The following is a 16708-nucleotide window of genomic DNA, read 5'->3' on the forward strand; positions in this document are numbered from 1 at the left end:
TTAAAAGCCATTTGTAAGTAAGTAAGTAAGATATATTGTAATTACCTCCAGCAAGTTGCCTATACTGTCCAAATCTCATTTCCAAGTTATCACTTTCAAATTTCTCTGGTAACACATAGGATACATTAAACTCGCTAAGAGCATAAACTATTATTTCTTTTAAAACAAAGGTACAATGATACAGTGCATTGTAAGTATCAGATGTTAAACAGCCTGATAGAGAGTTTTCTTCAGCAAGCTCTTTCCACCGTGTAAGCCAGGAGAGGAAATTAGTTAAATAAATTAGCCTTTTGTCCTGAATGTCAGAGAATGGTTGTTGCAGTTCATTGAGTTTCAAAATATGAGTTAGAGGTCGCTTGGTGTTAATGATATACCGCCACATTAATATGATTTTTACGAAATAAGCTGGACCTGTACATTCGTATTTATGAAGTGCTGAAACTGTAGTTTCATGAAATACATTAGCTACAAGAGACACTTTCTGACGTTCAAAAGTGTTTGGATACAAAGTCTTGTGACTTGACTTTGGAGCTGCCTTTATTAGTAAATTTGACTCTCTTTTGTATAACTCTATAATGTCCGTAAATTTTGCTTCAGTAGTTTTGTTGAAATCATTGTTATTAACATCAATAACTTCGTTACTACAGGATTCCAAATCGGCCCAAAAAGGGACGTAAAATATCTTAGAAGGGTTTTTTTTAGGTTAATCCAATTGTTTCTTATGTTCTTAAAAACATGTACACTGTCGTAAAGTACAAATGTTTTAAAGGGATTGCCTTCAACTTGGAAATAATACTTAGAATCTGAGCCTTTTGTTAACTCATTAAACATGACTCTGTTAACTCTATTATTATCGCTAATAACAGAACGTTCAAACCACATAACTGAATCTGTTGTATTACACTTTTTGTAAATGCTGCTAGTTCAGATCCCTTTAATTGTTTTACTGGAATTAGTCTCACAACTTCCTTAAAGCTACCGAATGCAGAACTAACTAAGAAACAAACCACTGTCTTAGCAATTTTTTCCGTATCATTCGTTGCAACTCCAAATATACTTCCATTCTCGAAGTCTAAACTTTGTTTCACATGAATCTCATCTACCTGCAAATTTACGATTCTTTCGGTCGGTTTCAGACAATCCCTCAACCATATTTTTCAGGAAATTATTGGTTTCTACTTCCGTATTAGGAGATATAGAGAAGGCTGCAGATAATTTTTGTAAAACTCTTGAATGAGGCAGTGTCAAGATGTTATTTAACCTAATACCTTGGTAGCATTTTACAGATTGTATATAAATTAAAAATGCATTCAGGATTGTTGTGACATTGTACTTTGGCTTTTTAAAAATGTTATTAAAAACTGATCATGGAGTAGACTGAGTTTTTAAATGCCTTATCAGAACTCTCATCCACACCGTTTTCTAACACAGACTTTAACTTTTCAAATAACTTATCTATCAAGTTAATTAAAAAAACTCTTATCATTATTAATGACATCATGAAAATTGTCACAGTATTTAAACGCCGCCTGTAACTGGCTCCATTCACTCAGAACTGAGTTCCTAAAAATAAGTTTGTTGTCAGTAAGTACACTTGCATTAGGCATTATTCCACCGTTGACATGAACCTCAGTAGTAAGATCCTTATTTATTCTAATACTACTACCAACCTTGGGAATAGTTGTAAAATCTAATTTATATAAGATATAATAAACACTATCAGTTTTATGTACACGCCAGTCTTGAAAATAAGACAGAACCTTCGAACGCAAATTTAATAAAAGGTTTTCATAGGAAGTAACTTTATTTTCCTCTTAAATTCGTCTTTTCTCGTCTTCTTCTGCAGTCTTCAGTCGCTTCTCCACTTCCTTTCTTCTTTTCTTCGGAGACTTTCTTTCACACTCTCGTTAATGCTGAGGTAAGAAGGCAAGCCAGGAAACAGTTTTGGAACTGCACTTTCACTTAAAATAGGAGTTCCAAGTACACGTTCACATTGTTTTCCATCCTTATCAACATATTTTTCAACGGTAATTAAGTCGGAATCACGAAAATGTTTTATGCACACAATGCATCTGTCATTTGGTTTCTAATTGGCACGTGGAATAGCACGAGTCCATTCTTCTCTAAGTGCAATTTGTTTAGGAAATTTAAATGATCGAACATAGCCCTCCGTTTTAATTGACGAGGCATAATTGCTTTTACACCCGGGTACCACACAAGAACTAGGCATTTTCACATACGACACAAATATAATCTCCTACTTAGAACCGCTAATTTAACATTCTAATGACAAGCATCACAGATAATTTCCTTGCAATAAATGGCGCGAGTGACCGACTGTAGCACGTCGCTCAGACGTTGCCAATTTTCGCACGCCGCAGCCTTTTCTAGAGATAGCCTTGGTAGTGGTCTTAAAAAGAATTATACCTCAGGATAGCTCAGTCAATGTATAAATCTTATAGGCCTACTCATTAAAATTAATAGAATTCATATATTTCAACTATTGTTACATACCTGTTTGCTACAAATCTTGCAGAATATTATTTTTCCATCATAAGTGAATTCTGAATATTCTGTTAGCCATTGCCGGATCAATGTAGATTTTTCACTTATATTTTTCGGCATTATCGCGTTAAACTTCACAGGAAAACGTCCTACCGCTCAAAACTTCTCAACACAAATAAGGTGAGGGAAAGAGCAACTGTTAACGAGCATTCAAATGAACCGTTGTTATTGAGATTCAATTGGACAAAAATACAAAGTTCCACTTATTGTTGCATTTCCTGGTAGTGTTAACACTAGGAGGGCCATTCTTTTAAATATTTTGTAACGGTTTACCCTACTAATTCGCAGTTTTACGACTTTTCATAAATATTTCAAAAACACTCTTTCTCCAAAAATTGTGATTTTATGACACTCTGAAGGGCAGTACAGCTAATCGGTTTCAGACCGAAAACAGTCATTTTTATAGTATAGTATATCTCTGAATCGGTAGCAGCACATGTTGTGATTGTTGCCTGCTTCAAAACTAAGGTTGGTTCTTTGTCGGCATTTATGCCTCCAAACATGTTAAATTCGGTGAAATCTACTGCGAGTGTCGTGAGATTCAAAATATTTTGTTTCCTTTATCAATGGTTTCATGGCCGGTGTGAAGCAAACTTTCCACTTTTTAAATGCCTTAAATTTCGCAGTGAATGCATGTATAAATTATAAAAAGTAAGAGTAAAATGCGAAACTTTACAGTGAGTTAGGCATTTTTAGGCGAATATTAACAAATTAGGCTCTAATAACCGTTTTAGGGCACTATAAAACTCTTTGAATACCTTTCAATTTCCATGAAACACAAATATTAATAATTATTTTTACTTTTCTCCTAAAGAAACAAAATAGGCATTTGCCCTAGAATCCGATGTCTGGTGATTAAATACATCATTTCATTCACAAAACAATGCATACATTAGATTAAGAGTTTAACGAATGCGGCGTACCTTATTTGTACAACAACAATGGATGACGAGGTGGTTACACCAAATCGAGTTAACAGAAAACGTTGATATTTTGTACTCGTACAATGAAAAAGTGTGATTTATTTATTTATTTATTTATTTATTTATTTATTTATTTATTTATTTATTTATTTATTTATTTATTTAATCCACTCAACAATGTAATTACAGAGTAGAGAAAAAAAATTACAGTAATGCATATAATAATGGTATTTTAAACTTAAACTTAAACAATTACAATCCAATATTACTCAACAAATGATATCAAGCAAATATTACATGTAAATCTCGGTAAACAAAAACAAAAGTATTTACAGTATGAAGAAACTTAGATTATATTAAAGTAATAAAGCCAGTGATGAAATGCTATGTGATATGTTTTATTTAATTGCCTACCTAGATTGCATAAAAATGTTACACAAAGCACTGGACGTTGAATTAAAGAGGGAAGTGGTAGTGAAATGAAACTGCGTTTAAATCACAGACCCGAGTACAACGGAAAATGAACGAACGTAGAAGTTTCTATTCATTTTCTGGCTACGGATGGTTTTTCTATGAACTCATTTTAATTGAAAGCAAGTGAGAAAACTCTCCGCTTATAAGTGGAATATAGGATCGCGTCTTGCAGCATGTCAGAACTCCGTCCTGGAGTCGTCCTATTACACGTCAGTTGATTCAAGCGGAACAAGAGATGATGGCATTTTAAGGAAGGCAGGACGAAACGGACTGTATAATAAACTCTTGTTACGCTTGTCTTATGGAACTGGTTTCATTCCTTTGAGTGCCTGTACTGTATAACTACTAGTCAGTACGTGCAGTCCAACGTTTTCTTAGCTTTGCGGTAAAAATTGACCTTTTAAGTTAGTTAGTTTATTTTAGTAAAATAACATGTACAAAAATACAGTCTTAGTTCTTCCCTGAAGGAGTAAAAACTCGTGCTCAGGGAGATATCTAAACACAAAGATAAACACAAAAAATAGTAATATGCGTTACAGGAGCGGTATGTTGAAGTTTTCATGTTCGAGGAAAAATTTGAAAAAGCGAAACGTAGTTGAGCTTTTTTAATTTCCGAGAATTGAAAGAAAACATACCGCTCATGTATCGTACATTATTTTGTGCGAAGATCGTTTATTACATACCTGAAAGAGGAATTTCTAATTAGTTGCAATGAAATCTCCATCTTGGTTTCTGTTCAATGACGGTAAATTTGCAAAACAAAAATATCTATCTTCAACATTGTTGCTTTAAAATGTTTTCTGTGTTTACTATACTCCAGCAGGCCGTGATATACGTCTTTTTTTTTCCCCAGTCCATAAATGCGAACTTAAAACAAACGGTAATTTTATGTAATGATTTATTTTTCATTTTAATATTTTAACAATATTATGTTTATAACATATTGCAGTCATAACATCGGCAAGTTGATTTTTTATTTTTTTCACGGCTTCCTTAATATTACTTGCATCACGAATGCAGTAACTTTAGTGGAGTTGTAGAGTTTACTTAATTTTTGCAAATATTTAAAAATAATAATTAACAGTGCAATTTAGGTGAAATTGCAGTGGTAAGTTTCCAATTTATAATTATTACTATATTGAACGTCTCTAAAAATAATATATGTTAAAAGCCTAAAGTAGTAAAATCAATATGTCACTTAAGCGGTAAGAAGAGGGAAATTGTTATGTGTGTTAGGTTGGAAATACTGAATGTGGAATTTTACATTTTCCGCGGATTGGTTTTGTGCGGAAACCATGGAAATACGCACGATCTCGCACAAAATTATTTTGGTGCTTGTTCTCACAGATACAGCTCTGGACGAGTGTTGATGCGTACAGTGAGAGGTAAGGAAATTGCACCGTGCTACTACCCATACCAACCCACGGCTCAGCAACCCAGCGACGATGACCTCAAGACATCCTGCATGGGCAGCGGACGGACATCGAGGCAACGTTCTCCTACAAAGGATGACCTGTCTCCTTCCAGGTATAACGCTGTACTTATTTCTACCGGTATTATTAATATTATTATTATTTTTTTTTTTTTAAGAGGAGGAAAGAAGTTAACAGCACGAAATGATACCTTCTTGAATGAAACATGCTACAAATTAGCCTACATGCATACATGTAAGACCAGGTAGTGTTGGGGTTGGCCTTCCCTTCTGTATAGCAATAATCTGTTTTTGTAAACTGAGTTTCCTAAATTTTACAAAATAGGCTATATTATGTTTTCACTTCCATTCATTATTGAATAATTGCACAAATTAACAATTACAAGGAAATTCACAACCTCGCAGCATTTCTCGCGCACACTACAGCATCACACATGTTGGAAGAGACTATAGGGTACTAACAAGTAATCGGAACCGTTTTACGGAAATGGGAATGGGAAATAATCAGAGGAAAGCGAGAACACTGCACCCAACCACGTGGTCTGTGTTGCCACATGTACATTTTACAAGATCAGTATCACATGTTTTTGAAGAATGTCAGGTCTTGTGGCTGTTGCCCTGTCTAGTAGACAATGAATAAAAGTGAATTTCAGGGGCCAAAAAATCTGCGATAGGCTACTAACGTAGAACAAACTACTTCCTCTTTGTTTTATATAAACCCAACTTTAACTTTCAAATATCCTTGAAGGATTCAAACCATGAATAGTAGCCTATATAAAGTGCAATGAATAATATTTATTTATAATTTTAAAAAAAAGTTTATATGGTATCTTTCATAGCTTTGCGTTAAAACTGTTTTTATTGTGTCTCCTCCTAGATGTGTTATAGTCTGGTTGAATGCAAAATCGTTAGATGGCAGCGGTAGCGAGCTTGCTGCATGACTAGTCGGTTTCTATTTCCCGCCCATGCTCTGATTCAGAGGAGGATCTCCTCCCTATCCCTTCATTTACTTACTTTAAAAGTCTGCTTCTTTCTCTGGCCGCTAGTCTATTATGTGTGTTAACTGCAATAAAGGAGGAATGGATTGACTTTCCTCTATACAAACAATCACGCATCTTTCTCACAGTTTTCTAGCAGCACATGAGCGCGCGCCGTTTAAAACTCGATTAACCGAGGTTTTCTTATAGCTGAGAACTTAAAAATTATCGAATCTTCCTCGAATTTCAAGGCACATATTTTATTTGGTATTTACTTTCAAAAGAAAAAAAATGTGAGAAGGACGTTCCTCCCTTCCCTCCCCCGAGGAACCGCCTGTCAGAACGGCTAGAAAGTCGGATTTCCTTGGAAATTATCGCAGAGCCCTAGTTCAATTTGCGATGGACAAAGACTGTGATCAGCAGATTTTCTTGGAGTGCATTATTTCCCGCTATCATTTCATCAATTTCTCAAATTTCTTATCACATCATTATCACTATTCTATCAGAAACTGTCCGGCCTTGCCAGCTAGCACTGTTAGGTCTATATATCATCCGGTACAAAATAGAGACTTCGTAATATCTGATCACCGGCCACCGGCGTAGATCAGTCGATTGAGACGCATGCCTGCCGATCCGGAATATTAATTTGAAGTTGTTTATAAAATACCATTAGACTATTCTTTAGTTTTAAGCGTAAAAGAACATTACAGATAAAGAATGAACTATTCAGGAGTATCATTTCTTTAATTAGCTAGTATTGTGAATTCCATAGTTTCGTACAGAATTTTTTTAACTACAAAATTACTCCGGAAAACGTATTATTTGTCTTTCTTGTGTTAAATTTTATATTACCTCGTTAACATGTTTCAGCCTGCTATCGGCAAAATTACATTTTTCATACACATTTGTTACAAATCACGCCACTCTTGTAAATTCTTCAAGACTGTACATTAGGATACATAATTAAACTGTAAAGAATTATGTTCCTAAAATCCTATTATTTGTAACAATTTGTGTGATAAATGCGTAAGTATAGGGGAGAGTCGGGTAGTATCGGACATAGGGTAGTATCGGACAGTGCGTTTCTTTCATCTACCACCATGTGGTAGTACCTGAATGACTTGGTTACGTTTCTCTATGCGACATCACAGAAACGTAACCATGTCAATCAGGTATTATCATCTTGTGGTAGATGAAAGAAACTCACTGTCCGATATTACCCGATGTCCGATACTACCCGACTCTCCCCTAATGTAATTTTTAGTTTAAAAATTGCAAAAAAAATCTGTACAAAGCAATTAACAACACATTTTAGCTTCAGAACATTATCCAATTAAAGAAATAATACTTCTGAATAGTTCATTCTCTATTTGTAATATTCTTTTACCCTTAAAACTAAAGAAATAAAGTATTGTACTTAAAATTCCTGTAACTCTGAAAATATTGAGATTAGGACACATGTTTATATGACTTTTTTTGTTCAGAATGTCTTCGGAAATAAGATCCGTAAGTGGCGCTAAATCTTCGTGAATCACTCAGTATATACAGGGACATCATTTTATTTTTACTAACATTTCTAATATTAACCTGGCTACACCTTTGGATCAACGATTAAGAACCGGAAACACCATTTGCTACCTCCTTCCACCATTGGAGTTCGATGATACTGGCGTAAAATACAAACAAATCACTTTACTAGGTATAGGAGGGAAACAAAAGTAGTTCATCCATTTACGTAAACTAGGAAATATGGCGATTTTGAGTTTGATCATTTTCATTAGGTTTTTGTTTAATCAAAATACAGTACCGTATTAACAATGAGTGTTTTTACTCACGAACTGAGCTTTCCATGCGGACGTATTCATTATGCAGTGTATATTATACTGTCTACAGCACATTAGCGTACAATATAGAGAGTGAAGTTAAATTGAAAAATAATCATAATATGGATGTTTAAACACATTTTTGAAAATGGTGGCCGTTCATTTCGATATAGGCTTCAGTTCTAATGTGCATATTATCGCACTATAGACTACTGTACGTAATTCCAATTACCAGGTTCGTACTTCGTATCAGTAACTCATGTTGAAATAATTCTGTACCTACTCTATAAAAGAGACCTTACGTACTGTAAATTCACTCTTCCCTTCTGCCCGATTCGAATAGATAAAATTACTCAGACATGCTATCTACTGTCCGTCCAAGTTGTTGTGTCGCAGCGTCGTAGAAAGGGAGGAAATCACGTGACAGTTAATTACTTAACGAAGCCCTTTTATTTAAGTTATTTTAAACAATTGTATGGGTATAATATTACGTAGACGTCCAATTGCTAACAGAAATTAATGTTCCCAGAAAAGATCTAAGACAGCCCAGCTACTAGCATTTACAGAGAGGCGAATAGAAGCAGGTGGGGGAAACCAGGATGCGACGTAGGCAAATGGAAAATAATGTAATATTGAAAGCTCTTTCGTCACTGGAAAACGCGAACATATTTTTGAAACGTACTGTTTACTATGACCGTAAGGTTACTATGAATATGTATGCGGTCTTGGATCTATGTGGAGGACGGTTGAACTTCATTAGTAGAAGGGGTGGGAGTGAAGTACATTCAAAAACTCAGGTACAATAAAAATTGAAGTAAAAATAAAATGATGTCCTTGTACATATACTGTATAACCGAAGTTAAATGTGTTGAAATTATCTCTGTTTTTAGTTTGGTAGACGGTGGTCCTCTCAGTGGAAGCTGTCAAATTCATGGACCTGCGGTAGTGCTGCAGTCTGAGTCTACAGACGAATTGTCAGACAACAACAAGAGTCCAGTGCTTCGAAACCCTGCATTTTCACACTCTGCCTGCCCGCCAGAAGTGCACAAATCCTGCTTCTGCGTTCGCTTCATCGCAGAACACACCAAAATGCTAGAGGATTCTACCAAAGTAAGTTCTCTAATCACTTAAAATGTTTTATCTTATTATACCGCATATAAGACAGTAACGTACTTAATGAATGAGGTATTAAGACCTGTATGCAAACAAAAATTTTAAAAGATGAACTTATTTTTCTTACGTTATTAAAAAAAATAAGTTCCTTCAATTGATAAAAAAAATGGAATCTATACACAAATTAAATCGTAAATAGCCTATTTCTCTCGATTGGAGTGATTGTAGATATACAAAAAAACAATTAACAAAATGCAATTAAGTAATTGATTAACTAGCGGACTTACTCGTGTTAATTATGTAAGTCTGTGCGGCTTACAGCTGTTTCGGTGCTTCATCACACCATCCTCAGAGCCTACTAGATCTCGGCGTCATCTCGAACTTCTCTGCCTTTGTGTGGGTGCGTTTGTTTGCTGAATAGTGTTGAAAACAGGAGTCAAATAGTGTGTGTGTACTGAAATTGATCTGTGTGTTGAGAATTTGATCTGGGTGTGTTTTAGTGCGTTTGTATATTTCGTATTGTTCTAGTGTGTTGAGTTTTTGGTTCTTGGGTTGTATGTGTAGGATTTCCATGTCCGCATTTATGTTATTGTATGTATGGTTAGCATTGGTTATGTGATCGGCGTATGTAGATGTATTGTGTCCTCTGGTTATTGCTTTAATGTGTTCTTTGTAGCGTGTTTGGAATGATCTGCCTGTCTGTCCAATGTAGAACTTGTCGCAACTATTACATGTGAGTTTGTATACACCTGTGTGGTCGTATTTATTTGTTCGTGTTTTTTGTGTGTTGAGATATCTTTTTTAGTGTGTTTTCTGTTCTGTATGCTATGTTGTATTTCTGCTTTCTGAATGATGATGCGATCTTATTTGTGCACCCATACAACAGGCAGAGAAGTTCGAGATGACGCCGAGATCTAGTAGGCTCTGAGGATTGTGTGATGAATCACCGAAACAGCTGTAAGCCACATAGACTTACATAATTAACACGAGTAAGTCCGCTAGTTAATCAATTACTTATATTCAAGTGTTAAAAGTAGTGTAAGATTAAAAATGGAAAATGCAATTATTTTGACTTCGTTATAAAAAGAGTTTAATTCACATTTTAGAAACAAATGAATTATTTGAAGTGATGCAGAATATTTTATTTGGAAGCTATGTTCACGGAATGTATTTTTATTTTTATCATCATAACAAAAACTACCATGTCGGTGTCTTCTAAACAGTTTGCGTGTAAAAAAAGCAAGTTTTTAACACAGTGAAATAAAGTTACCGGTACTTTATTGCACGCTTCATGGCCTGCTCTATTATACCATGTGTTCATTTCAAAACTTCCCACCTTGAACGTGTAGGGGATACGATCTTGAGAGATAAACACGTCGATTTAGTTTTCAAGGGGGAAGTTTAAAACCACTGCTGATTGAATTTTCTGTTCCACATCTTCACCCTCCCACCCCACTTTTGAATTTCAAGGTGCACCTCCTATCTTCAGTCACATAATTTTAATTAATTAATAATCCGAGGCACGACAGCCCATGAAGGACCATGACCGACCAGCCGGCTGCTGGCCTCACGTCCACATGCCGAAGCAGAGGTGGACAATCATCCAACTAGAATAGAGGTATCGTGTGATTAGCACGATGATTTCCCTCAGCCGTTATAGCTGGCTTTCGTCACCGGATTTCACTACCTATTGTAGCTCCCCAAGTAGGGTGACCACATTCACATCGATAAAAACAGAGGACACAAAGCTTCAAAAAGGAGGACATTGTTCGAAAAAAGAGGACAGAAAATATGTACTTAGATTTAGGCTAAACCTTATATTAGCCTTTAATTTATGTCACCTTCAGTCAACCTCTTGATTACCCTTCAGAGCTGCTGTATTCAGAATTTAAAGTATTTGACTTCCATCAAATTTATAACAATGTATTACTGAATTTCGTACATAAAAACCGAAACATATTCAATTTATATTCACATAAATATAAAACCAAAAGATTAGACAACATATGCTTGACAGTTCCTAAATGTACTAGGCCTACAACTGTAGCATATAATCACAGTAGCAACTTCGATCCAAGGCTTTATAACATGATAATATAATAGATAAATTCCCAAACATACAATTTGTTAATGCTCGTTATTTTAAGAAATCTATTAAAAAATTGCTGTTAACAGAGAAAATTTAAAAATTCAATTATTGTGATGTGTTTTTCTTCTTTTTTTCTGTATTACTATTTACTCTGTTATTCAATAAAATATAATAGATTTATTAATTTGTCCTACAGAATCATATCTGTAATATGGACAATTAATATTTGAGGAGAAAAATTCGCTCCGGCGCCGGGGATCGAACCCGGGTCCTTGGTTCTACGTTCCAAGCGCTCTGACCACTGAGCTACGCCGAATTCAATCCACAGCACCAGACCGAACCTTTCCCCTTCAATGTTTCCCTTTGTGGCCTGACATTTGACATTGGACATATACGTCAACATATATGCCTAACTTGGAGTCAGGCAGCGTATAGATAATTATAATCCCTATTCGCTGATTTGACCGCGGAATCAATCTGGGTTGCGATTTTACTGCCCCAAATAATTTAAACTTACAAGCATTTTCTAAATGTATTGCACTTTCTTCTTGTCTTTTTATGCACTCCCTAAAATGTTTTAGATACCGGTATTTGCAACCTGTCGACGTCCACAGTCCCTCGCCACCAAACAATAGACAATAGAAACAAAATAGACTTTGTTTTTCGTTACTTACAATTAGCCAGCACTTCTTTGTAAACCACGAGTTGCAGAAAGTTCTTTTCATACCATCCGCCTGTGTAAAACTGAAGTCATTAGGTTGATGTTTGCCTAGTTGTTTAACTTTAAGTTTATCTTCTAATTTCAACGAAGAAAACGATGTTTTAATGGGTAATCCACTTTATTCAGGTTTTCACACTTCGCTCGCATGCACTATTCAAAGTTCACACGGACACTTCTAGAATTAACCCATTGCTCAATGGCACTGCGACTCGCTTCCGTCCGGCAGGCGGGCCAGGCTCGTCGGGCCCCAACGAGAAGCATTATACTCGTGACGGTAACTTCGTAACACTTCGTGAATCTCCGTGCGAACATTGCATACCCCGCAACATGGCAGTTGATTCAAGTTGTGGGGCCTTTTGACGCGGGCCCAAGCTCACAATATTTAGTGTCATACAATCTTAGACGTTTTACTGACACAAATTGCGCCATGTTATGAAATTTACTGAAACAATTATGAATCCAGTACACTGTCCTGAACAAAATTTACGCATTTTAAGTGCGAAACGAAAATTGCTGGGGAATGAAATATTGGTGATTGGTGGGGCATGGCCCCTAAGGACGGGCCGCACCTGCATATCATACTCAGAAGTATGTTACTATCTATTTTATTACAAAATAATTATGGAAAAATTAATAATAATGATTTTACAGTTAGCTACATATGACAGACAAGGGAACTATAATTATTAAAAGGAACAGAAAATATCTATTTAAATTTACATTCGCACCGCGATCTCTGGATTTAGTAGCTTCCTCTGAGCCCAAATCACACAATATATATAACAGATTGACCATCCCAATGTTAAAAACGGTAATTTGTAGAAGAGAACAACCACCAGCATCGCCATTGTCGATTAATAACGACCGCGAGATGAAAGTATAGTTGCTCCATGCAATTCAAATGGGAGTTATAACCTCATCTACTGTCGCTAGATGGTAGCGTAGTGAAATTGATAAAAGCAGTTGCCTTCAAAGCCCTTAAGTGTGATCAATCTGTTATATATATGATCAAGGATGGAAGTACAGTTGCTCCATGCAATTAAAATGAGAGTTATAACGTGATTTCTTATGCAGTAGCTAGATGGGAGCATAGTGAAATTGATCAAAGTTGTTACTGTCAAAGCCTATAAGTCTGAGCAATCAGTTATATATGTGATCAGGGCTCTAAGCAACGACCATAACAAGAGAGTTATGACCGTTGGCAAAGAGTATATTCCGTCGATGATGCTGCCACCTAAAGGCAAAATACTTGAAAAAGGCGTTAAATCAGATAATTTCAAGATATCAGGCATACAAGCTACGAAAAGGAGAACATTTCTTGATTTTTAAAAAATCCGCCCGGATCCCAGACAAAGGCCTAAAAAAGGAGGACATGTCCAGACAAAAGAGGACTTCTGGTCACCCTATCCTAGCATCCGTGATTGCATTTCAGCACAGCTGAGAGACCCATAGGCTTCTCTAATTATTTGTTTCATGTCTTCTCTAGTTGTTGGACTCACCTTGTAGAACATGTCTTTAATGCTCTCTCACAAGAAGAAGTCATTTGGAGCGAAGTCAGGAGATCGGGCTGGCCAAGCTACTTGTCCTCCTCGTCCAATCCACTGTAGAGGAAATAACTGGTTAATAACTCGTTGAGCCCTACGTGAAAAGTGAACCATACAGCCGTCCTACTGAAGCCACATCATTAACCGAAGTGTCCACACCTGTGGAGTAACGGTCAGCGCGTCTGGCCGCGAAACCAAGTGGCCCGGGTTCGAATCCCTGTCGGGGCAAGTTACCTGGTTGAGGTTTTTTCCGGGGTTTTCTCTCAACCCAATACGAGCAAATGCTGGGTAACTTTCGGTGCTGGACCCCGGACTCATTTCACTGGCAGTATCACCTTCATTTCATTCAGACGCTAAATAACCTAGATGTTGATACAGCATCGTAAAATAACCCAAAAAAAAAATAAAAAAATTAACCGAAGTGCAAGGGGAACATTCTGAAGCAACTGGTGCATAATTTTTCAGAGAAAGCGTGCGTTCTACCATTCGAATTCTCCTCAAAAAAGTATGGTCCTATGACAGTGTCCAAGGTGGCAACATCATGCGTTGAGGCTCCACACATGCTGGTAATCCACTTCACGTAGCCAGTGTGGATTAACAGGAGACCAATAATGGGCACTGTAGAGATTCACCTGACCATTACTTTTGAAAGTTGCCTCATCAGTCCACAGAATTCTGAGCTCGAAATCACGGTCCATGTTTAGAAACCAGTTACAGAAATCAACACAAGTCTGGAAGTCGTGTGCCCCAGGTTCCTGATGGAGATGAATATGATATGAACGAAATTTGTTGTCTTTCAGAATTCTAAACACTGTATTATGTTGCAATCCTGAGTCATGGGCAAGCCTTCTTGTGGGGGAGAATTAAAGACATTGTCTACCAGGTGCGTCCAACAACTAGAGAAGACATGAAACAGAGAATTAGAGAAGCCTGTGGGTCTCTCAGCTGTGCTGAAGTGCAATCAAAGATGTTAGGAGGTGATCAGAACATTGTTTAGCACAGGGTGGCTATATTTCTGCTTAATCTCTCTGCCTGTATTCCTCAGGAAAGGATCTCTACAAGTTTTTAACCATTTCTTTCCTGGGTACGGTACCTTGAATGTGTGGTTTTATAAGTTCATTTGTATGTATGTATTTATTCACACTGCAATGGGTATATACCCAGTGGCAGTAGTAACTAATTACACTCAATAATGACAATAATAAACTTATTAATTAAAAATACAATTAATAATACTACTAATAATTAATATTAACAATAATTTATAATAATAATAATAATAATAATAATAATAATAATAATAACAGGGAATATCCTAAATTAAATGAAGCACGATCACTTAAAATAACATTTAAAATAAATCTAATTTGTATCTTAAACCTAAGTTCGAACTAAAACCCACGAGTATGATATGTTCATATCTGCACAAATACCTTTCAACATTACACTCATTTCGCTGTCAAATCACTCACTACACTGGAACTACGACACATTTCACTGATTCTATCCTGATTTCACTAACACTTCAAAAACATTTCACTGTTCAAATAATTTGCACTGCCACTATAAACTATAAAGCTTCACTGACAGGAATACGTTTCACTTACACAACACACTTCACTGACACAACGTAATTCTTCACTGATACAACACTTCCATAACAAAATATCATTTACACCCTTTAAATACTGTGTATAATTACCGTCTATTAGTAAAGTCCTTAAGCCTATTTTTAAATACATTTTTGGTTGTTGGTAAAGCCTTTAGTAAGTCTGCAGGTAAAACATTCCAGTCCCTGATAGTACGATTGAGAAAAGAAAACTTTCCAGTGTCCGTCCTCTGCTTCTTTCCCTCAATTTATGAGTGGTCGTTCCTTGAAGAGTAATTTGGCGGCTGCAACCTATTTTTTATTTCTCTCCAGGCACGCTCACCTCTGTATTTTTTTTAACAGTGCGCATAATCGAATTCGCGTTCTCCTGTCCGTGAGTGTGTCCCATTTTAATGGTTAATTTTTTCGACATTTTGTAAAAAAGTTCTGCAATAAGTAAGCTGATTTGTAAATAAAGTTTTGGAAAAATACGTGTCATATATGTTATTCTATTTTATTTGTATTTTTACCAAACTTTTTCGTATTTTACAGGTAAAGGAGGACTGGAAGTATGTAGCAATGGTATTAGATCGATTGTTTTTGTGGATTTTCACGCTAGCCGTCCTGGTGGGAACAGCTGGTATCATCCTACAGGCACCAACACTCTATGATGATCGAGTTCCCATTGATAAGGGATTCAGTGAACTAGCAACAGTAGTGCGTTGCCCACCACAGTAGCAGCCTTCGTTAATGATACATGCATAGAATTGAGCAAAGTCTGTAAAACCAACAACTGACATGCCAGAGTTCAATTGTTAGATCGACCAAAATGTATGGAATTGAGAGTTTTATGATTATGGCCTATATCATTGCACAATTTACTGGCCATAGTAAGATAAATAAAGTCATTGTAGTTTTTATTGGAAAGGTAAGACCATAATAAGTTGGTTATTTTTGCGAGTTTTAAGAACATTTAATGACGCTCAAATTAATGTATTAGAGTACCATAAGGTAATCTTATTTAAGAATGGAAATTTCAGAAATCTTGTTAATATTTCAAGACGAAGAATTAAGCAAAGCATAAGGCTGATTCATGGGTTCATGCTTTCATTTGAAACATTTGGATATATTTGAGAGAAAAAAAGATAATTACATTCTTGGCCTATTTTATTGTAGGTACCACTAGTTGAAAATTATCTAGAGAAGAAAGGGAAAAATCAGCATTTTATATCATCAGGCTTTAATAGCTCTGTATAAACATTAAACATAAGATGATGAATTACATAATAATATTCAGTAATGACACAGAAAGAGAGCAATTTGGTTTTCATACTTTAAAAAATTGAGTTAGTAAATTAACAAAAATAAACTCAGTACTGGTACCTACTGAAAACAGTTCTCAGTTATCGAAAAAACAAATTCTTCCCCTATCTTCAAAACATAGCCTTTTCATAATTTT

General features: G+C 35.9%; 1 protein-coding gene across 2 annotated transcripts in view; it reads left to right on the plus strand.

Moving 5' to 3' along the window:
• The window catches only part of nAChRalpha4 (nicotinic acetylcholine receptor alpha4), a 647992-nt gene extending 631567 nt beyond the window's left edge, over positions 1 to 16425 (plus strand). For both annotated transcript variants that reach the window (XM_069812978.1, XM_069812979.1), the window contains exons 8-10: positions 5310 to 5489; positions 9085 to 9304; positions 15802 to 16425. In XM_069812978.1, coding sequence (XP_069669079.1) covers positions 5310 to 5489; positions 9085 to 9304; positions 15802 to 15987 — 586 coding nt within the window. In that variant the 3' untranslated portion in view covers positions 15988 to 16425. The remainder of the gene's footprint in view (positions 1 to 5309; positions 5490 to 9084; positions 9305 to 15801) is intronic.
• Positions 16426 to 16708: the final 283 nt, after the last annotated feature.

The sequence above is a fragment of the Periplaneta americana genome, chromosome 16, assembly GCF_040183065.1.
Source record: "Periplaneta americana isolate PAMFEO1 chromosome 16, P.americana_PAMFEO1_priV1, whole genome shotgun sequence".
Classification (NCBI taxonomy): Eukaryota; Metazoa; Arthropoda; class Insecta; order Blattodea; family Blattidae; genus Periplaneta; species Periplaneta americana.